General features: G+C 48.5%; 5 protein-coding genes across 5 annotated transcripts; 3 read left to right on the top strand and 2 right to left on the bottom strand.

Moving 5' to 3' along the window:
* Positions 1 to 142: 142 nt before the first annotated feature.
* FIESC28_02858 (uncharacterized protein) lies at positions 143 to 6,445 on the top strand (the record flags this gene model as incomplete). Its single annotated transcript, XM_031157007.1, has 1 exon — positions 143 to 6,445. One exon carries the CDS (start codon positions 143 to 145, stop codon positions 6,443 to 6,445), a length of 6,303 nt encoding a protein of 2,100 aa, XP_031018959.1.
* Positions 6,446 to 6,809: 364 nt separating this feature from the next.
* FIESC28_02857 (uncharacterized protein) lies at positions 6,810 to 8,675 on the top strand (the record flags this gene model as incomplete). Its single annotated transcript, XM_031157006.1, has 6 exons — positions 6,810 to 7,118; positions 7,198 to 7,430; positions 7,605 to 7,820; positions 7,872 to 7,932; positions 7,989 to 8,331; positions 8,383 to 8,675. The coding sequence occupies 6 exons, from the start codon at positions 6,810 to 6,812 to the stop codon at positions 8,673 to 8,675; spliced, it is 1,455 nt and encodes a 484-aa protein (XP_031018958.1).
* An 883-nt stretch (positions 8,676 to 9,558) lies between these two features.
* On the top strand, positions 9,559 to 10,377 carry FIESC28_02856 (uncharacterized protein; the record flags this gene model as incomplete). The annotated part of the gene is made up of 1 exon (XM_031157005.1): positions 9,559 to 10,377. The coding sequence occupies one exon, from the start codon at positions 9,559 to 9,561 to the stop codon at positions 10,375 to 10,377; it is 819 nt and encodes a 272-aa protein (XP_031018957.1).
* Positions 10,378 to 10,434: 57 nt separating this feature from the next.
* FIESC28_02855 (uncharacterized protein) lies at positions 10,435 to 14,591 on the bottom strand (the record flags this gene model as incomplete). The annotated part of the gene is made up of 5 exons (XM_031157004.1): positions 10,435 to 10,952; positions 11,390 to 12,191; positions 12,857 to 12,959; positions 13,011 to 13,404; positions 14,354 to 14,591. The coding sequence occupies 5 exons, from the start codon at positions 14,589 to 14,591 to the stop codon at positions 10,435 to 10,437; spliced, it is 2,055 nt and encodes a 684-aa protein (XP_031018956.1).
* Positions 14,592 to 15,411: 820 nt separating this feature from the next.
* On the bottom strand, positions 15,412 to 18,782 carry FIESC28_02854 (uncharacterized protein; the record flags this gene model as incomplete). The annotated part of the gene is made up of 3 exons (XM_031157003.1): positions 15,412 to 18,241; positions 18,379 to 18,518; positions 18,648 to 18,782. The coding sequence occupies 3 exons, from the start codon at positions 18,780 to 18,782 to the stop codon at positions 15,412 to 15,414; spliced, it is 3,105 nt and encodes a 1,034-aa protein (XP_031018955.1).
* Between the last annotated feature and the right edge of the window lie 168 nt (positions 18,783 to 18,950).

Raw genomic sequence — 18,950 nt, 5'->3', positions numbered from 1 at the left:
AAGGATACATAAAAGGAAGGCGTGGGGGCGGTTGCTGCCTAAGTTGATCTGCCGCGTCTGACAGTCATCAATTGAATAACATACAAGGAAAGTCCAACTGGACCAAGTTTGCATCTTTCATGTTTTGAATTAATTTGCTAAAATGCCCAAATCTGCAAACACCGCAGATGAGTACGATTTTGTCGACCATGAAGATACTGCGCTAAGTCCCGAACTCGTCGCTCAATTGAGAGAGTGGCTCCAGCCTACCGAATACCTGGCTGACTCTGGCGAGTATCGTCGCCATCTTCTTTCGCAAGCCCCAGGAACCGGACTCTGGATTTGCAAGACCGAAGAGTATCGAAAATGGCATGACTCTCCCGATCATGGTAGCCTCTGGATCAAAGGCGTACCTGGCGCTGGCAAATCTGTCATGGCGGCCAGCCTCATCCAGCATCTGAAAGTCACTGAGAACTGTCCAGTACTTTTCTTCTTCTTTCGAAATATTGTCGCCGCCAATTTCTCACCGCGAGCGCTCATCCAAGATTGGCTTGCTCAACTGCTCCCTCATTCACCGAAATTGCAGTTCGCACTCCAACCGCGTCTTGGGACGAGTCTGGAAGAGACATCGGACAATGACCTGATCGAGCTTTTTCTCGATGGTGTCTCGTGCGTACCGAAGTTATACTGTGTTGGAGATGCTCTTGATGAGATGTCAAGCGACAACAACCCATTTTTGGAGAAGCTCAACAGTCTCGCTACCCATCGGCCCAGATCCCTCAAGTTGCTCATGACGAGTCGACCAAAACAATATCTGCAGAGCACGCTTCGGGATTCTTCGATCGTTCATGTCAGTCTCCAGCAGCGTCTCGTTGACGCCGACATTCTCGCTTACCTGAACCATCGCTTCGATATTTCTCTCCAGTCCGACAATCATCGCCAGCGAAAACAAGACCTCATTGACATGATGGCGAAGAAATCTGAAGGTCTTTTCCTTTATGCGAAGCTGACTATGGATCAAGTCGAAGAGTCACTACAATCCGAAAAGCCCATCGATCTCGTAGCCCTCGAGGCATCTCTGCCGGTCGGGCTTGAGCAGACCTATACGAGCATACTGGCCAAGCAGCGTCGAGAGGCAGGAATCACCACAGATGTGCAGCTGCTAGTGCTAGAAGCTATCACCCATGCTTCCCGACCGTTGCGATTGAACGAGCTTGCAAGTCTCTTGGAGTGTTTATACCCCGATCTCGCAAAACCAAAAGTCTTCAAACCATTGATTGCAACTAGCTGCGGGTCTTTGATCGAGATTCTCGAAGACGAGACTTTGCAGGTCATTCATCACTCTTTCACAGAGTTCCTACGCGGCGATACTCGGAGCGTCCCCGAGGTGGGCGAACTTGGCTTTCCCATCATCGACTCGCTCCAGGCGCATCGAAAGATGGCCATGAACTGTCTTCGATACCTGCAGTCTGGAACGATGCTGTTGGAAACCGAAAGGTCCGGCGCTGTTGCCTTGGATCCGAACATCACATTCAAACCACCCAAGCACACTGTTGATCCGTTTGACAGAACTCAAGAGGTCCAGGAAGACCCGTCCGACTACAGGAATGCTCGACTACAACATGCATTCCTTGGTTACGCAGTGGAAAACTGGTCGTACCACTCAAGCTTCTATGATGTGGCGGATGACGACTTCTTTGAGGCCGTAACCAGCTTTCTTAACCCTCAAAGCATTTCTTTTCTACGATGGCTTGTGTTCCAATGGGGCGCCACGTCCAAGGAGAAAGGCTCCACCGTTGGGATTCCAACGTCCCTTCATCTCGCAGCATTTGCAGGGCTGTCCGAGTTTGCCGCAAAACTGATACAGCAGAAGGCATTCGTGTCTGCAATTGACGCTCAAGACCGCACTCCTCTCCATTGGGCCTCTGCGAATGGTCATGTCAAAGTCGTAGCCATTCTTCTCCAACATGGCGCTGACCCCGATGCTGAAGATGGAAGAGGAGTCAAACCACTCCACCTTGCGACTCTCAGGTGCCGACCAGGAGCAGTGAGGCTACTGCTTGAAGCAGGTGTGGACCCGGCTACAGCTAAGACAAAGGAAGAGCACCTGGGATTCAATCGATGTGGCTACAAAAGGACCAAAGGGGATTGTGCTCTGAAGTACGCCGGTCGAACAGGACACGTCGACACTGTCCTAGCTTTGGCACCGTTTTGTGACCAGCCCAAACTGGAAAAGATGTTGTGTCTACTGTGCGAAAATGGCCGCTCAGATGCTGTTTCAGCGCTGCTGAATAACTCACCAGTCTCACCCGACGCCATGTATCAAGAAACAACAGCGTTGTATTTGGCGTGCAGGTCAACAAGCCTCAAGTGTGTCGAAGCACTTATCAATCGAGGCGCAGATACCCGAAAGCTGTCAAAGTGGTCTTCGGAAGAGTACAGCGACAGGCCACTCGATCTAGTTGCAAAAGCACCGATTCACGAACTGGCGCATCAGTGGGAAGAGTCCAATGATTCTGAGTGCCAAGGCATCTTGAAATTGCTCCTGAAAGCCGGAGCCGACATCGACCAGCCTAACAGTCAAGGCAACACTGCTTTGCTGGAATTGGCAGGCTTTCGTCGAAGCCTTTGGAACAATTCTGGGAAATGCTGCGCTGCTGTCAAGCCTCTGATTGAGGTAGGGGCTGACGTCAAAGTCACTGATAATACCCTGAGTAAAGATCTGGATGTAAATGGGCAAGGATGCGCGAGTAGCGTTTTGCACCGCGTTGCTCGCAACACCCGAGATTTGGAAGTCATCAAGATTTTGGTGGAGAAGGGCTGCGACCTGAATGACAGGAATGGCGAGGGCGAAACGGTACTTCTCTCGACCCTGAATTGGAGACGACCTAATTATCGAATCGAATCAGAAGAGAGGACTCGAACTATTGTTGAATATTTACTCGAAAAAGGCGCAGATCTGTCTTGCAAGGACTACGAGGGCAATACCCCACTGTCTCATGCACTGAGTCTTGGACCCAGCATCTTCAAGCTTCTCTTCTCTCAATGTCATGATATGGAAATGAAGAAGGAAAGCTGGTTCTCGTTATCCAGTGTTAGGCCGAGATGGACCGACAAGTTCAAACAATGTCTCGAGATGTTCTTGGATGAGGGGTTTGATATTGAGACAAAGGATATATGTGGAAGGACATTGTATCTACGGTGTTGTGAAAAGTGCTCCTGGGAGAGATTAGAGATCTTACGGGATCGCGGAGCCAGAGTTGACGCGAAGGATAACGATGGGAACAATGCTTTGCTCCATTACTGTCTTTTGTCGAGAAAGCGGTGGGAAGACTTGAAGCAACTTGTTGTGGATGGGGTCAGTCCTTTCGAGACGAATAATAACGGCGACAACATCCTTCACCTTATTGCAAGATGGTATGCCGGAACAAAGGACCGTGCGGAGTTTGTGCACTGGCTTGTCAATTTGGGAGTTCCGGTGAATGCCGTCAACAATCAAGGGTCTACTCCGTTACACTTGTATCAAGACCAAGAGCCACGACGGACCATTGGAGACACACAGGAGCGCTATCACTTTATCAAGATGCTTAGCAGTCGCTCCGCTGTCGACTTGAAGATCCTAGACAACGATGGCTTTACCCCTCTACACATAGCAGCCACCAGATCGGAAACTGAAGTGGCCCAGCTGATAGGCCAAGACGTCGATGTGAATTTTCGCACTTCAGACTCGCAGAACGCTTTGCATATGGCCTGTCACGCGCGCAAATCGAATATCGTTGCTCAGCTCCTCAAACAAGGTATTGACATCGACCAGCAGGACAACGATGGTAGAACACCGCTTTTCTACGCCTGCAGCTCTGGGGAGGTGGAAATCGTGGATTGCCTATTAGAAAGTGGCGCTTCGCCTCATTTTGAGGCTATTGATCGCTCAACAGTCCTTCACGCTTGTGCAGATGTTGCATCTGAGCAGTGTATGCGGAACATCAAGGGCAGACGATCGCATTGGCTGCGAGCTCGATCCCAAAATGAACTCCGACCAGGTGATCCCTCAAGCCAAGTTGATAAACCCTGGCTCTGGTGTGGCTCCAAAAAGCCTCCTCAGGTGGCCCTTCGCAGACAATTCTCACCTACTCTTGCAAGAATTATTGAGACTATCATCAACGCTGGCGTTAATGTTGGGCAACGTAATAATGAAGGGTTAACAGCTCTCGACATCGCCCTATCTACAGGTTATACCGGCTTTGTCGAGGTATTTTACCGATCGAAATCGCTCCTCCAAAAGGCTACTGAGTATTTGGACACCAGTGATTTAGCTCCCGAGGCCATTGAAAAGGCGCGCCAGAGAATCAAAGTGCAGATGGCGTTGATGTTGCCGAGCCCTCGCTTAGAGTCTCTACGACAGGATGGTGCCGCCTTCCGGGTGCTTTTAGAAAATCCTCGCACTGCACTGGGATTACTTTCGATCGATGAGACATCTACACTGATTAACGAGGCCTTCCGAGCTGATCCAGTATCAGAGCCAGTCTACACGCTACTTTCGCGGTTGATGCAATCGAGTCGTTTACAGAACATTGACCACCTGGCTGTTATCGAGAGGATTCCAAGTCTTGTGAGTTATTACAGCAGCGCTGAAGGTGTAAGAGCCAGGTTCGAGGCGGCCAGATCGGAACATAACTTTGCCAGCAAAACCGTGAAGAATGCTCTCGGAATGGCTTGTTCCCATAAAGAATCGAACCTTCTGACTCTGAGAACGCTAGTAGAGAAATTAAAGGTGGACGTCAATGTTCATTTTGTATGTCGCGCTGTGGATGATGGCTATTTGAATTTTGAAACGGCTGGGGGAGGAATAGCTCTACATGTCCTAGCGTCAGCAGGCCACTTCTGGCAGTTAGAGGCTTTGAAATATCTTCTCGACCACGGCGCCGATATCAACGCTGTCAATCGGAAGGGAGAAACCCCTCTTCATATTGCGTCTGTGGGGTTGCAGCCGAGTACTGAATCAGACGGACTATGGTCATTGGATGCTGTCAGAATCCTTCTGGATCGCGGTGCTGACATTAATGCTCTCGACAGTGAAGGGCTATCTGCTCTTCACAAGGCGTCCTCGTCTCCGCGTATCACACTGGAGCTCCTGAATCGCGGCGCAGATGTCAGTATCGGCGCCAAGAGCCCGCTGTTCTTTTGCATTCGCGACCAAAATCTCGAAACGCTCGAGATACTCCTGCAACACGGCTTGAGTCCAGATGTTGTCGACGAGAAACGTCAAAGTGTAGAGGTCGCCATGGATCCGACAAAACGTCACAAGGTGTATCCTCTGTTCTGCACCGCATTTGCCGAGCCGGGTCCCAAAGGTTGGCTCAACTGGCTGCCAGACACACTCCCGCTACTGGCGTGTCTCATCAAGTCCGGTGCTGACATCTATCTTCCTTTGAATGAGGATGAGACGTTGATACACTTTCTCTTCGAATTTCCGGAACATGAGGTACTTGAGGTCTTAGTAGAGGAACCTTGTGCGTCAAGAATAAATTTCGATCGTCGTGATCAGCAAGGCCGAACTGTTCTCATGGCAGCTTGCGACTGGCAGAGATGCCTAGGAGATCATCCGCGAAAATCTAGACAGGCTCCAAAGATATACAAGACAGGGCCACCCTTGGAGATTTTGAGTCTTGGAGTCGATGCCACTCTAGCTGATCCATCTGGAAAGACTGCGTTGCATCATTTGTTGAGCAATCCTGGATTCCCGGACGTTGTTCTTCTGGAATTTATCGATCGAAAGGAGGTAGCGCCTACGTTATTACAGAAAGACGGACAAGGCTTTTCGCCGTTACATTACGCTCTTGGTACCCTACGTCCAGCTATTTGCGAAGCTCTGTTGGACAAGGGTGCAGACTTGTTAGAGCCTGATCCGCAAGGTCGTACGGCATTACACTACATTGCCTCGCAGTGTCTCCTCCAGGACAGAGCAACGTCGCCTTTTGGACGCCACACGCACGAGCTGGCAGATAACTTCTTCGAAGGATGTGTTTCTCTATGGCAGAGGTACCTTTCTTTGGGTGGCTCAATCAATGCGGTTGACTCAGCTGGAGAAACCCCGCTGCATGCATATTTGTCCATGTTGGACCCGCACAGAGAGCAAGAAAAAGTGCATTGTCATGTGGAACATTACAATTCATTCTTCCCGGAAAATACCGGCGTTGATGTTTTTGCAGTGAACAATGCCGGAGAGACGATGTTGCATAAAATTGCGGCCAGACCAGTATCGAGGTACTTGTTGGATGGACACGACAAGGCCTTGTTTTTGATGATGATGGACAAGGGATTGGATCCGTTGAAGGAGGATACGAAGGGGCGAAGTGCATTGGATGTTGCAAGTGCATGTGAAAAAGATGATATTGTTGGATTACTTGGAAGAACGTCACTGATCGACGTTGGGTATTTATCGGAGCCGCAACAATTTCCGCAATAACATCATGGAGATTGATCCACTTATTTCCTACCCCAGAGACGGCTTCTTTTACCCGCGCCTCTCGGTCCGAGGCGTTCGGCTTTTGTTGAGAGTTTGTTTCACATCGTGACCTGTAAGTGGACAATACATACATTAGCGTGTGGAGAGGCGTCATGCCCGATACACTTCGGATCCATAGAATTAGCTCCCGAATGTTTCTTGTGACACCTTGTTCCTATCTGGGGTCCGATGTTGAGCTAAAGTGCGGGGGAGTATGTTGGCAGATGGATAGGGAAACAGATATCCGTCGTGTATAAATTCAACATATTCTGCTGTCCTCTTCCTTTTCATTTGACTCATATCTCGTACTCGAACATCTTTCATCATGTCTACAAATGGAACAACCCATCTCAATCTCAAGGACAATTACGTCCAGATCATCAATGGCAAAAGCGCACCTACACAGAAGACTCATCAGGGTATAAACCCTGCTACACTCGAGAAGAAGCCTGAAGTCCCCGTCGCTACTCAAGATGATCTGAACAACGCTGTTGATGCAGCCAGAAAGGCGTTCAAGTCCTGGTCCAGAGTTCCCTGGAAAGAGAGAAGACAGAAGTTGTATGCCTGGGCAGATGCTGTCGAGGCACAGAAGAAGGAGTTTGCCGATTTACTTATCTCTGAGCAGGGAAAGCCTGTAAGACACCACTCTATACCTTCCTCTCATTATTCCCTTCAGTGTTCAATGCCAAAGTGGAAGTACTAACGGGGTATAGATTCCTCAAGCTACAGGTGAAGCTGACGCCGCCATCGCTTGGATCCGAGGCCAAGCCAGCTTTGACCTTGCCGAAGAGGTCGTCGAGGATAGTGAGAATCGGAAGATTATCACTCGGTATACTCCTCTTGGTGTTGTCGCTGCTATTGTTCCTTGGAACTTTCCTCTTATGCTTGCTGCTGCCAAGATTGCGCCGGCGCTGGTTACTGGAAATGTCATCATTGTCAAGCCTTCGTAAGTTACCATCCCGTCCCTGGTGTCAGGGTTTAGAAAGATTGGCCTCCGAGAGCATAAAAGACGAAAGACTTTATGCCATCTTAGACCAGGACTTAGGCTACTTTATTTTCGTTATCTAAGCCTTTTCTGCCACTCTCACCCTACCTTCGTACTGAAGCTAATGTTTGGCAGACCCTTCACACCTTACTGTGGTCTCAAGCTCGTCGAGTTAGCACAGAAGTTCTTCCCTCCTGGTGTTGTTCAATCGCTCAGTGGAGACGATAACCTTGGACCCTGGCTGACGAGCCACCCCGGTATTGATAAGATTAGCTTCACTGGGTCAACACAAACTGGAAAGTTGGTTATGCAGAGTGCTGCAAAGACACTTAAGCGTGTGACCCTTGAGCTGTAAGTGCAATTTTGTAGTCCGATGAGATGATGATGGCTAATACTTGGTAGTGGTGGTAATGATGCTGCTGTTGTCTTCCCTGATGTTGACATTGACAAGGTTGCCGAGAAGGTATGTCCTTTCTGCCCCCACCAAACCGTAAGATGAGCTATGCTGACAGCTTGAAGGTCTCCACCCTCGCATTCATGAACTCAGGCCAAATCTGCCTCAACGTCAAACGCATCTACGTCCACGAGTCAATCTACGAGAAATTCCGCGACGCAGTAGTCAAGCACGTAAAGAACTACAAACTCGGCGACGGCTCCTCCGAAGAAACCAGCCACGGCCCTGTGCAAAACGAGATGCAGTACAACAGAGTCAAGACTTTCTTCGAAGACATCGAGAAGCAAGGTTGGAAGGTTGCTACTGGTGGAAAGTTTGAGACTGCGCCGAAGAACGGATATTATATTACTCCTACGGTTATTGATAATCCTCCTGAGGACTCGAGAATTGTTGTCGAGGAGCCTTTCGGTAAGCCACACCTCTAACAGCACTGATACTGTAATAGACTAATGCATACAGGCCCCATTCTTCCTATGCTGTCATGGAAAGACGAAGAAGAAGTCATCGAGCGCGCCAACGATACCCGTCTCGGTCTCGGTGCTTCAGTCTGGTCAGCTGACCTCGATGCTGCGGAGCGAGTCGCCAAGCGTCTTGATGCTGGAACCGTCTGGGTCAACAGTCACTTTGAGATCACGCCTATGGCACCGTTTGGTGGACACAAAGAATCAGGTATTGGTGCTGAGTGGGGTATTAATGGATTGAAGGGCATGTGTAATGTTCAAAGTTTGTTTTTGAGCAAGGTCGCTGCTTAGATACAAGGTATGAGGAATAATGAAGTTTATGAGTTTTATAGTCGGAATATGACTACTTGTCCACCAGAAGCTTTTTCACCTAATCCAGCTGAAACAGCATACAGGTTCTTCTCATCATGACTAAGAACAAGAGCCGTAGGTCCAGCCAGTAATCCCTCAGACAAGACTGTCATCTTTCCAGTAGTGGTGACTTTGACCACCTTATCCATCCAACAAGCAACGTATGCATTCCCATAGCTGTCGAGCACGAAGTCATCCGGCAAAAACCAGCCTGAAACTTACAAATAACCTGATAATTCCCATTCCTGTTTCCAAGATTGTCCATCTTAACGTGGTTCAGCGTCTGGTGAGCTGTGCTGGTGAAGTAGAGATAGCCACGGAAGATCTTAAGCCCGTTAACGCCGGTGGGGAACGGTGCACCGGTTTTCATCGAAGTGTTGAGGCGTCTTCATGAGTGGGTCAAGAAGGAAAAGGAGCGTTTCCTCCGACACTCCGCGATACAAAACCATTCAACGGGCCTCTCGTTCTTGACATGAAGCAAGTCATTTTTTGCTGCAGTCCAAACTTGATATTTGGACAGGGCAAGCAAATGTTTTGTTTGTCTGTTGAAGCCATGATGCATCACAAGTAGGGAAAACTCCATACCAGCACCGCAGGATTAACATATTCGTCATGGCGATGATGAGATTATACCTATTCTCTTCTCGTTCACCATGTACATGACGAGATCATGGCTAACTGGATAACATTGAGCGTATTGTCTTGGAGGTGGATGTGGATGCTTAGCACCATATTTTAGGCAGCAGATATAAAGCCCCACTCTTCAACGTCCAACTTCGAGTTCTCTCTTCTCTCCAACACCTTGACAATCATCACCAGCATCATGGCACAGCCTAAACAAACAACAGATTTCGGGCCCACACATATTGTCGATCCTGTCACAGAGCACACGCACACCGCAATCCTTCTACACGGACGAGGAAGCAACGGTCCAGAATTCGCCCAAGAACTTTTCGAAGAAACTCTTTTCCCTGATGGATCAAGCCTCGCTCAGAAACTCCCCAGTTGGAAATGGGTCTTTCCATCTTCCCGTGAACTCTGGAGCGAGGCATTTCAAGAGGACATGCCGGCTTGGTTCGAGGCCCATTCTTTGACGGATATTACGGCGAGACAGGGAGTACAGATACCCGGTATCAAAGAGTCGAGTGAATATGTCAAGACTATTACCAATGATGAGATCGCGAAGCTTGATGGAGCCAGTGAGAGGGTTGTTTTGGGCGGGATTAGTCAAGGTGGAGCGATAGCCATGTGGACTCTTCTAAGTCAAAGCGAGATGTCGTTTGGTGCCTTTTTCGGAACGAATACTTGGCTTCCTCTCTTTTCCAGTCTACGGGACTCTATGAGCCATGGTGCAGAGATGAGTGAGGACGAAGGTGTTGTGTTCTTGGCCGAGATGCTGGGCTCACCGCCCAGCCAATACCAGACGCCCAATCGCTCTACACGCGTGTTTCTTGGTCATGGGACTGACGATGCTTACGTCGATGTCGAGCTTGGGAGGCAAGCAAGAGATGTTCTCACTCAGGTCGGATATTCGGTAGAGTGGAAGGAGTATACTGGCGCTGAGTTGGAGGGACATTGGATCAAGGCGCCTGAAGAGTTGGAAGATTTATTGGAATTTTTAACAAAGACATTAAGCAGATAACTGACTCTTCAAACTCATATCTATGCCTGGTTCCGCCTATTCTTTCGAGAATCTACCTCAAGTCTCACTAGGATCTACCGTCTCCCTCACACACTCAAAACAACTCTGCTCCCAATAAGAAGGCTTGTCACCACCCGGCGCAAACTCAATATCCTCCTCGTATCCCTTGAACAGAAAACAGATCTTGTACGTCGGCGCGCCAGGACCGGGCACATAGTCCTGTGCATAGAAGGACACACAGTCTTTTGTATCGCCGCACACTTTGGCGCAAGCATTGATGTTTTCCTTGAGCTGGCTCCCGATATAAACAGGTGACGAGTCGAGGTTACCACGGTAAACCTCTTTTCCGCAGACTTTGTTGGCGGGATATGGCGTGATGGGAGTCCAGCTGGGACAGGGTACGGAAGAGGTCGTTGTGGCTGGCACTTCAGATGAAACAGTACTTTCGACGACGGAGGAGATCGTGGTTGTTGAGTCGGTTGATTGGGCAATTTCGGAAGATAATGTCACCGAGAGGGTAGATGTTGTCATGAGGTCGGTGGATCTGGGCTTGCATGTCCCACCAAAAACGCCCGCTGTGGCCAAAGCCAAGCAACACCAAGCGAGGGTTTTAAGCGACATTGTGATCAAGAACCGGAGAAGTGCCAAGAATTATTCAACAGAGAAAGCGGAAATGTCGATGATGGGGATTTGATTTAAATATGGGAATCAGGGGAAATTACCATACGAAGATGCGCATCATGTAGCTGTTTTGAGTTAGGACAATGGAAACTATCGATTTTGTCACCAGAAAGAGGAAAGGTCGCGCAGACTATACATGCGCTAGGAATAACATCACTCCGATCTGAGATTGATATGGTCCTTAGTCAGCTCAGCGTGGAGAGCAGCCATTATTTCGATCTCTTGATGCGTAGAACATTGTTTTAGATTAGCTACCGTCAATATTCTGTACCGTTGCTAAAGTAAAGGGGGTCCATCTCCCTGCAGGTCATCATGCCTCCTACTCTCATACGTTTGTTGTCTATACATTCGTTCCCTCGGTAGAACTGCTGACGCCTGTCGGTACAACGGTAATCCCCGTTTGCAGGCCAAAAAAGACAATCAGATATGTCATGATCATCCTCGTCATCGAAAACCCAAGATCCCGGTACAGACAGGGGAGTGGTCTCAATCTTGTGCCAAAATTCGCCAGCGAGTTCCTCAACATATGGATCCCACAGTGCAGCGCAGTCACTTGTCGAAATCCACATTGTCCCAAGACCAGACAAGCTTTGTTTGCGGCTAGGGACACCATAGAACCTCGGGGCCATTGTCAATTGAAACCCTGCCTGGGTTAGGTCTTCCTTGAATATCCCGAGGACTCTATTAAGCCATTTCTCGAACGCCCCCAGTGGGAACTGCCATTGCCATATATCCTTTACAATCTGATCGATATGCAAGGCGGCTAGATCTTCCCAAATAGCGTCACGGAAAAGCCTTTGGGCGGTAAGGCGCCACTCGTCCATCCAGGGCGAGCAATTAAGGTACTCATGGAGGTACTGGATGGCGAAGTCTTTCAGTCGACAGCCTTGTATTGTAGAAGTCCTCATGTCGACAACACTGACCACCCTTTGGGACATGGCTTCAAGCGCTACCACTGGATCGGCGGCTTCCCAATCTATGACCTGCTTAAGCATAACCGATTCCGCGGTCGTAAGATGCAGTATTGAATCCCAAAGCCTTGTGGCTGTAGCGAATCTGTTGATATGAGGTTGCCCGTCGAACACCTCTTTCAGTATTGTTTCCTTATTCTCTGTCCATATCGAAGCAAGGGTCTGTGAATCTGGATCAATGCTTCTGCTTATACTGGAGCCTGCCATGTAGAGAAACGCGGAATATATGTCGATATCATCCAATGACATACCCAAATGTACTAATCTTGGAAGTAACTCGAGATTGCCGTATATTAGTGCCTGCTGTTATGGGGGTGAGGTAAGATTAGCGTGCAACTTGACGGAATCATCCTTTATCTTACCATGAACATCGAATCGCCTGAGGGATCTCTGTCATACAGAGATGCTTCCTTACTCATGATGGATTGAATAACACTGTCTGTCTCGCCTTCTTCGATCCATGAAAAGACTTTACAGGTGTACGGACGTGTGTTCCAAGTCCTCATCTGAATACCCCACCCAGTTAGTGCTCGACAGACCTGGAGATCCCAGGCTTGGGACATCAGCCAATTGGGCGGTTGGATCCTTATTTGAAACGCTTCATTACACCGGGTCAGCACTCATCACCACAAATTTCAAAGTTCGGACGAACTCTTTACATTGTCTGCATCCTCATCTGATTCTTGTGAAAGATACGAGATACTTCCCAATAGGCCTACATTGCGCCATGGAATCGAGCGTTTGCAACCCCACCAATTTCCACTGCCGGAAACGTTCCGTATTTCCCGCCCTAAGCGGGCTGTAGTCAGTTTGTAATCGGAAGTTACACCTTCGTTTTCGGTACTTCCAGAAAGTTGCTGGATGCGGTTTGAGTTTTGCCAATTCTTTATCTCTGATACGATGATCTCGGGTTGGGCTCGCGACAACGCACTGTCCCACACACATTAGTACCTCTCTTGATTGCAAGAATGTCAAACTCACATCAGATACGTCTGCTGGGACAGGGTGACCAACTGAAGCACAGATTGAAGTTGCTGCTGATGTTCCTCAATCACTTCTTTCTTCATCCTAACTTTCAACTGAGCCACGAGCCGGCGACCTTTCTTGGCTGTAGTCAATTGATTTTCTAAACTTCTCACCAGGGACTCGAGTGCCGCGACAGCTTTGCGCGAATACTCGAGACTTCGTTTCGCGGCGGAGTCATTCTGTACCACGGTGCTTATTCTCTGAAACTCATGGTCCATCTCTTCTAATGCTGGAGCGAGAAGCTCAAGGTGCTCGATACATCGCTGGACGCTAGCGGGGACATCTTGAACTTCATCCCAGAGACGCTTTAGTCGGATGGTGCTTGAACCGAGTTTGCCAGCGACGCCGACTACGGTAATGATGCTGGAGGCGAGTCCCAATATTTCTGCCATGGCCGCAAAATAAGACAACAGAAGACACGGAGTGAATTTTCCAGATTAGATTGACAAGGCGAGTGAAGAGGAAAACAAAATTCGAGGAAGCGGGTAGAATGGTATACGGAAGAAACGGTTTACCACCAAAGCGATCGGAGTAGGAACCAACATAGCGGGCTGTGAGGTCGTCAGCCACCACCTTCCAACTCCTCTAACAACGTGCCTGAATCTGTATGGTCTGCTACTGCGCATGGGGGTTGAAAGTCGTGTGTCGATTGGTAGCCTGATTAGCCCCCAACTGCGTAGAACGCCACGGCGCTCCCCTGGGCAGATTCTGGGTCTATCCAATCAGAACGCAAAGATGTTAGGTGAACTGCACAAGATCACGTGAATCGTGATAAGCTACCCGGTAAGGGAAAGGAAAACGAACGAATGACAAAACATCTGATCATAGAAAATATAAAAAATAAAAATAGAAGAACTTAGCGTCTTTAAATTACATACATCCCCTTAACTAGCATAGGGAGACAGTACGAAGGCGTTTTGATTGCTTCTAAGTGAAGTCAATGGAATATTGCACCTTGATTACATGGGAAATCCATAAATTTGGGCCAGAGCCAGGTACGACATTGGGTTGAAGATGCTTACCCACCGGCTGCACAGGCTATAAGACGGATATATCGAGGAACCGCCTATGATCTTGGCCAATTGTAGCTGAAGAATAGCTGTGCAAGTGGGGCATTTTTATCCATGCAGCCAGGTTACCCATTCATAAGTTTGTAACAATACCTCTCAAGACTGATGATTTAAGAAACTGTTTGTTTTCAATTAACGCTTCGCTATCATACAAAAGACGACTCTAAAATACGTCTATGCTCCTTTATCCACTTCATTAACATCGTCGTCGACCACCTCCCAGCATACCTCCCAATCCACCACCCATTCTTCCACCTCCCATACCACCTCCCATTCGACCGCCGCCATTGCAACGTCCTCCACCTCCCATTCGGCTTCCACCCATCATGCCGCCTCCCATGCGACCTCCTCCCATGCCTCCTCCGTGATGATGGTGGTGGACTTCCTTAACTGGACGAGGGCCCATCATGCCTCCGCTGCTGCCACCGTAGCCACGTCGACTGCTGCCGCCGCCTCCGAAGCACATTTTGTAATAGTGTGGTGTTTTGTTTGGTAGAGTGTGTATGTGTTTATGTTTGTGGTTTGCACTTGGTTGTAAGTGCTTGGTGGAGTGACTTTAATTGAGTGTGATGTCTTGGTGTTTGTGTGATGTTTAAAAGTGGGTATCGTGAGAGTTGTGGATAGTGAATTGTTCAAGACAATTGAAGTTGATTGATTGATTGATTGATTGATTGTGAGATGATGGAATATTAACTCGAGAAGAGGAAACAGCATGCACTATTTGTAGTTTCGCAAAATCCTATGACATAGCAATTACTCCCAACATCATCCATCAAATCATTCTCAGAAACCTGCTTCAGAAACTCTCAACTACCGTCATGACGCCACCCGACGGTACTTTCCAGACGCCTCCAAACCAGAATCATGAGGCGCAGAGCGTTGGCACATGTCATGGTTGCTATCGCTGAAGACTTGTGGCTGTCTTTAGCCGCAAACCTTGTCGCAACGTTCAGTAGCGCCAAGCTTCAATCAACGTCACCCCTTGGCATTGCCAAGAAGGGTCTCGGCAGCCGCGTAATGCTTTTGATCTTGGCCTACGATAAAACCTCACTTTTGGCTTATCTAGACTCTGATCCCATAAGTTGCCAAGTACTTGGTAGGATCGGGTTGTTGCGTTTTGTTAAAAGATGATCTCACACTCTTGGCCAATCCTTTGGCCTTGAGACGTTACAAGAATTGGCCGCCGACCAAAGGAAAAGAAATAAGTTGGTTTCTTTATTTCGCTTTAGACAAGGGCTGAGGCTCCTGTGATCTATTAAGCTAAGACTTATCCTAAACTTAGGACACTAAGCAGAGACTTTGACTTTTTTACCTTGTCCTCTTGAGCCTGAGAGAACATTACCAGTCGATACCGCCGTCCATTTACCCGCTGAAGGCCAATCGCTTCCATCCAATACCAATTCGACCTCTCGTACGTTGATCGCAACTGTTGAATAATTCATAAGAAGGTCAAGTGCAGGATCACCACGGCGTGGCTTGGGATCCCATAATTCGATGAGAACATCTGCGGCCGTTCGTCCCTTATCATCTCTCAAGGAACGGTCAGCCCCGAAATCAAGGAGTAACTGCACATCCCGCCAATCATCATCAGTGAACTGTAGTAGCTTTTCGCCGCGATACATGATCGCGCAATGTAGCGGGGTGCACCCTTTGTAATCTCGTGTGTTGACGTCGAATTGCGACTGCAATAGAAAGGTCTTCAGAAGACGGGAATCCTGAACCCAATACCAACCAGAGTGGAGGAAGGTCTGATTCCGGGTGTTGAGTTGGTCAAAGTTGATTGACTTGATTGATAAGCCGGTATTGAGTACTGCCTGCAAAGCAACGAAATCGAACAGCTTGGCATGAAAGATCGTACATCCTCCTACGTCAGTTGTGTTGATGTCGCAACCCCAGTGGTTGATGTATATCTCCATAGCCTCTCCCCACATTCCTGCATTGTCTGCCACATCCCCAATGGTTTCCAATAGTGCTTCGAGTAGCTGGATTTGAGGTGTCAGTCGAGCACCCCACTCTGTTACAGATCGCTTAGCAAGGTCAAATAGGCCACATTTCAGTGCTATGTGAATTAACTTATCACCATAACAATCTCTTAACTCGACGCTGTAGTTCTTCTGTTGAATGAGCTCCTGGCATATATCCTCCCACCCCTGTTGAGCAGCGAGGTGGAGCAGCGATCTAGAATAGGGAATGTCGTTATTCTTGATGTAATGTTTAGCGTCTTTTCGGTATACCTTTCTGCTTGTGTTCCAATCTGCTAGTAGTCGATATATCTCGGCAGTGGAAGGATATCTAAGGGCATAATGCAGTGGCGTTTCTCGCATATGATCCTCGCTAGCAACATCAGCTCCACAGCTCAGCAAGAGCTGAATGATATCGGTTGAGCCTTGCTCCACAGCGATGTGTAGCGGTGTTTTTCGGCCTATGCCCCCTTGTTGGTTGATCTTTCGTTGATGCCCTAGCAGTGATGATACGTCTTTCCTTCGAAGACATACTTTCGCCAACGAGTATAGCCTGTACCGACAAGCGAAGTGCAAAAGCGGTAATGAATCAGAAATCGGTACTCCTTTGTGAGCAGCCCAGCCATCACGGGTCTTCGATACGTTATCAAAGAAAGTCTCATGTTTCGCCACCAGCAGTTTGATGTCATTTCCTACCTGGCTGATGTGATATATCAAGGAATCCACAGCGTATGCAAACAGAGGAAAACGATTGCACCACTCGTGAGCAGAAGGTTTTACATCGCGAGAATGAGACTCTAAAACTGCGATGGTGCGATCTAAAATCCTCATATGCGCTTGACTGATGCGCGTAGTGATCGGTAGTGATATTCGTTCCTCATCTGTCCCGAGCAGGAAGTCTTTGGCGCTTTGGTGGACGAAAGTGGTGCGTAAGTGTAACTCCGACATGGTATCTGTAGTTTTATCGGAATGCAAGTAAGGAACAAAGGTGTCAGAGTCTGGATCAAATACCACAACTTGGAGTAAGTGTCCGCATGATCTGACGTAGTCGAGGCAGACCTCCTGTTTTGTCAGAGTCTGACTTGCTTCAATTTGAATGGCTTCGCAAATATCGGATATCTCCAGTGGACGCTGAGCAAACAGTATCCACATCAGCATGTCAGCAATCTTGTCGCGATTTTCGACATTGATATGCGACATGATTCTCTCGTAAATCTCTTGGAGGCCTCGTGGGAGTTTTGTAAGAGCAAGCTCGATTTGGCGCAGTGACATCGTCTCCAGATCGTGAGCCATATAGCTGACCCATAGAAAGGTGCCTTCGGCGCCTTCTCGAAATGCCTTTTCGATGTGGTCGTGAAGAGGAGAACCATGAATCATCTTGATCTTAGCAAGATATGAAACCTTCTGCGAGATGTAGAGTCGGATGTCTTCGTCGATATGCCCAAGGGTGATTCGTGGATATCTCGCAAGGGCTTGTGGTAGTCCTTTCGGTTCCTCGCGGCTCGCGATAATGAGCTTCAGGGGCATTCCAGTAGGGCTGTTGTACGAGTCTGTGACTTTGCGTAGAAGTGATGTAAGTGACTTTTCATCGCACTCATCTAGAGCATCCAATACGCAGCAAACCTCCTCGCCTTTCAGAGCGTCTAGCATATGATGGAAGATCCTCCATAGGGTCTCAAAGGACTGGAAAAGACCATCTTGCTGTGTCTTCCATGTGGGCAGGAGGCAAGACAGTAGCTCGCGGCGAAGTTGAATCAGTTGACTCATCAAACCACGGATGATGTTGACCGCGCTATTCCGAGAAGCCGTTTTGTTATCGCAGAAGAAATAAATGACGGTGCGCTTCGTCGCCTCCAAGAGCTCGGAAAGGAAGATGGAGATGACGGTTTTCCCTTTCCCGGGAGCGCCTGATATCCAAAGAAGGCCCTTCTCAGATGTATTCCAGTCGAGAAACTGTTTGGTTTGTGGAATCCACTCGAAGGTGCCGGGGGTCCTGTGCCCTTTAATGGTGATGAGACCATCGCGGTCACTTCGAGAATCTGTGATAAACAGGGCTCGGAGGCAACTTTCTTCATCGGAACCGGATCCAGATTTCAATAAAGACATAAGGTCGTCTAGCGATGTCGCTGTATGAGAGATCTTTTGGCTTTCATTCCTTCACTCTTGTCAGCTTGTATTCAGGAATAGTGACTAATAGGGTGGGTATTAGGAGAATTAGATTGGCGTCCTAAGTCTTGGAAGATGTTTTTCCTAAGACTGCCTCTCCTTGGGGAAATGGTGGATATGACTCACAGGCCCTTGATGGCTATATGGAGATTTAAAGAAGACTTCAGCTGTTCGAGCTCGCTGAACGAGGATCTAATTTCTCCTTCCTTCAGCAAGGAAACGGCGGCTCTCCAGGTCTTGTGGCGGCGGGAGTCTGATTCGCTGAACTGGATAGCATTAAAGGTATGGAGCAAGGAGCTGATGATAGCCTCGCATCGATCGAGAGTGGAAACGATCTCCTTTACATCTCGAAGACTAGGAGGGATGCTTTCGACCAGCTTCTGCAAGCTTTATACCTGCCGCTGCCAGTTTTCGATCTCTGTTTGGGCATCTCGGTATTTGTCTCGGGCTGCCTTCGCTATCTTGACGATCTTGATGCTTTCTTCGATGAACTGACCGCTGGCGGCTATCAAGCCGACGACTTCAGCCATGTTGAGGATATACGCTATGAACGTATTAGCATTAGACACCAAAAGCATGATGGATGAGGAAGAAAATACTGGACGACTGACGTCGTGCTCCTCGGCCGCTGAGGCTAGATGAAATACCTGCGAGGCGATGGGTAGTACACCCAGCACATCAGACTCACGAAGCTTTCT

This window comes from Fusarium coffeatum (genome assembly GCF_003316985.1).
Source record: "Fusarium coffeatum strain FIESC_28 chromosome Unknown BRIP53273_contig_61, whole genome shotgun sequence".
Classification (NCBI taxonomy): domain Eukaryota; kingdom Fungi; phylum Ascomycota; class Sordariomycetes; order Hypocreales; family Nectriaceae; genus Fusarium; species Fusarium coffeatum.
Note: the sequence above shows the minus strand (reverse complement) of the source record. Positions and strands in the feature narration are given on the sequence as shown.